The 1699-nt window shown below is 56.2% G+C and overlaps 1 protein-coding gene across 1 annotated transcript in view; it reads left to right on the top strand.

Annotated features, from left to right (window-relative positions):
• vwa8 (von Willebrand factor A domain containing 8) overlaps nucleotides 1-1693 on the top strand; it is a 107069-nt gene extending 105376 nt beyond the window's left edge. The window contains exons 42-44 of the mRNA XM_015402540.1: nucleotides 793-949; nucleotides 1045-1283; nucleotides 1390-1693. Coding sequence (XP_015258026.1) covers nucleotides 793-949; nucleotides 1045-1283; nucleotides 1390-1498 — 505 coding nt within the window. The 3' untranslated portion in view covers nucleotides 1499-1693. The remainder of the gene's footprint in view (nucleotides 1-792; nucleotides 950-1044; nucleotides 1284-1389) is intronic.
• Nucleotides 1694-1699: the final 6 nt, after the last annotated feature.

Here is a 1699-nt window from a genome sequence, read left to right as displayed (position 1 = left end):
GGAACAATCAGATCTCTGATGTCAGATGGAGCTTGGCCATTTAAGGCTTTATATGTTCTGATGACGGTGAGCATCTGACATGTCTGATCTCAGTTACTCTATAAAAACAGCCGCTGCCTTTTCGCTGGAAAACCTTCATCTGTGATGGGAGCAGTTTTATGCCCAGACCGTCTGCAGGAAGCCTTCCAGTTATCAGGCTCCTCCTCCTGCCTGAAGCATCAGAGGGAATCAGAAGCAGAAGTCAGCGCCGCCTCAGACCAACATGCATTCCCCAAAAATCATTTCACAGTTAGCTGGACCCCTGGGGTTCCTGTTCCCTCGGCTAAGAGGAGCGTTCCTGAGTGGAAACCAAAAATAGCGGCTCTGATGGTCACATTACTGAAACGCAGCGAGCGGCTCGTGCTCCTCAGACGCCTCCTTCCTCTGGAACGCGAAGGAGATGACAGACTGACATGCCTGCAAAAGGAGTCGAAGGCAGACAGACTTCTTGGCCCCTAAGTGACACCCAACCCAGTAACCCCCCCCCCCCCTCAGGTTGTGCTGTGACTCTCACTGCATAACACTGCTGATGGTTGATGGAGCGTCCATCTCACCAGAAACTAAAGCGCCCCAAAGCCAGCGCTGCTAACATGTGACACCTGAAATATCTGCAGGGGGGGGGCAGCCAGGCAGGCTGACTCTGCCGTGTTCATCCAGCTCTGCCGGGGTTAACGCCCCACGGCGCCCGTTTCTAAGGTTACAGCCTGAGGCCGCTGCAGCGCCTCTCTGTTGTTTTCATCTGAGCCATTAAAGCTGCTTTATGGTTCCTGACGTCCGTTTTTCTGATCCTCTCACTATGATCTCCTCTCAGTACGACATCGTGGGCCACTCAGGCGACGGCTGCGACATCGAGCTGGTCCCAGCCGACAAAACGCCCAAGAACGACAAGCAGAGGCTGAAGGTCCTGAAGGTACAGACTCCCATCAGTCAGACGGTCAGAGGAAACCTAGATGGTTTCATCATTAGTTGGATCTCCTCGTTAACCGTCTCTCTCCGGTCCTGCAGACCATGCACGCCCACGCTCAGTTCTGCATGAGTGGCGACTACACGCTGGAGGCCACAGAGGCCAGCATCACGGAGCTGGCCAGAGAAGAGGCGGACGAGCACTTCGTGGTGGTGCTCAGCGACGCCAACCTGGAGCGCTACGGGATCAGGCCGGAGCGATTCGCCCAGGCGCTGACCTCCGACCCGCAGGTCAACGCCTTCGCCATCTTTATCGGGTCCCTTGGAGACCAGGCTGAAAGGTAAAAAGTAGCTCCTCCCCTTCCTAGCCGCAGTTTGTTCCCAACAGGATGAATTGCCCGCCGTTCCTCTCTGGGTGACGGAAACGATGTCCTGCCTTTCTTCCAGACTCCAGAGGACGCTTCCAGCCGGCAGGTCCTTCGTCGCCATGGACACCAAGCAGATCCCCCAGATTCTGCAGCAGATCTTCACGTCCACCATGCTGTCCAGCGCCTGACGGGACCCGTCTCAGATTCGCCAACAGAGAGGAGTTTGTGTGACTGAGGCCGACGGGATGACCCCGCGATGACATCACAGCTGCTGGAACGGTGTTTCTGTCCAGACGCACACCGAGGCGTCCCTCCTATTCTGGGCTGCGGCGTCTCAAAGGGAAGGCAGAGGACAAAGCCGAGCTTGTTTTAGATTTCCTCCTCGTTCG

Source organism: Cyprinodon variegatus, unplaced genomic scaffold (assembly GCF_000732505.1).
Source record: "Cyprinodon variegatus isolate N-32 unplaced genomic scaffold, C_variegatus-1.0 Scaffold1364, whole genome shotgun sequence".
In the NCBI taxonomy this organism is placed as follows: Eukaryota; Metazoa; Chordata; class Actinopteri; order Cyprinodontiformes; family Cyprinodontidae; genus Cyprinodon; species Cyprinodon variegatus.
The sequence above is the reverse complement of the archived record's forward strand: the minus strand, read 5'-3'. Positions and strand labels throughout refer to the sequence as shown.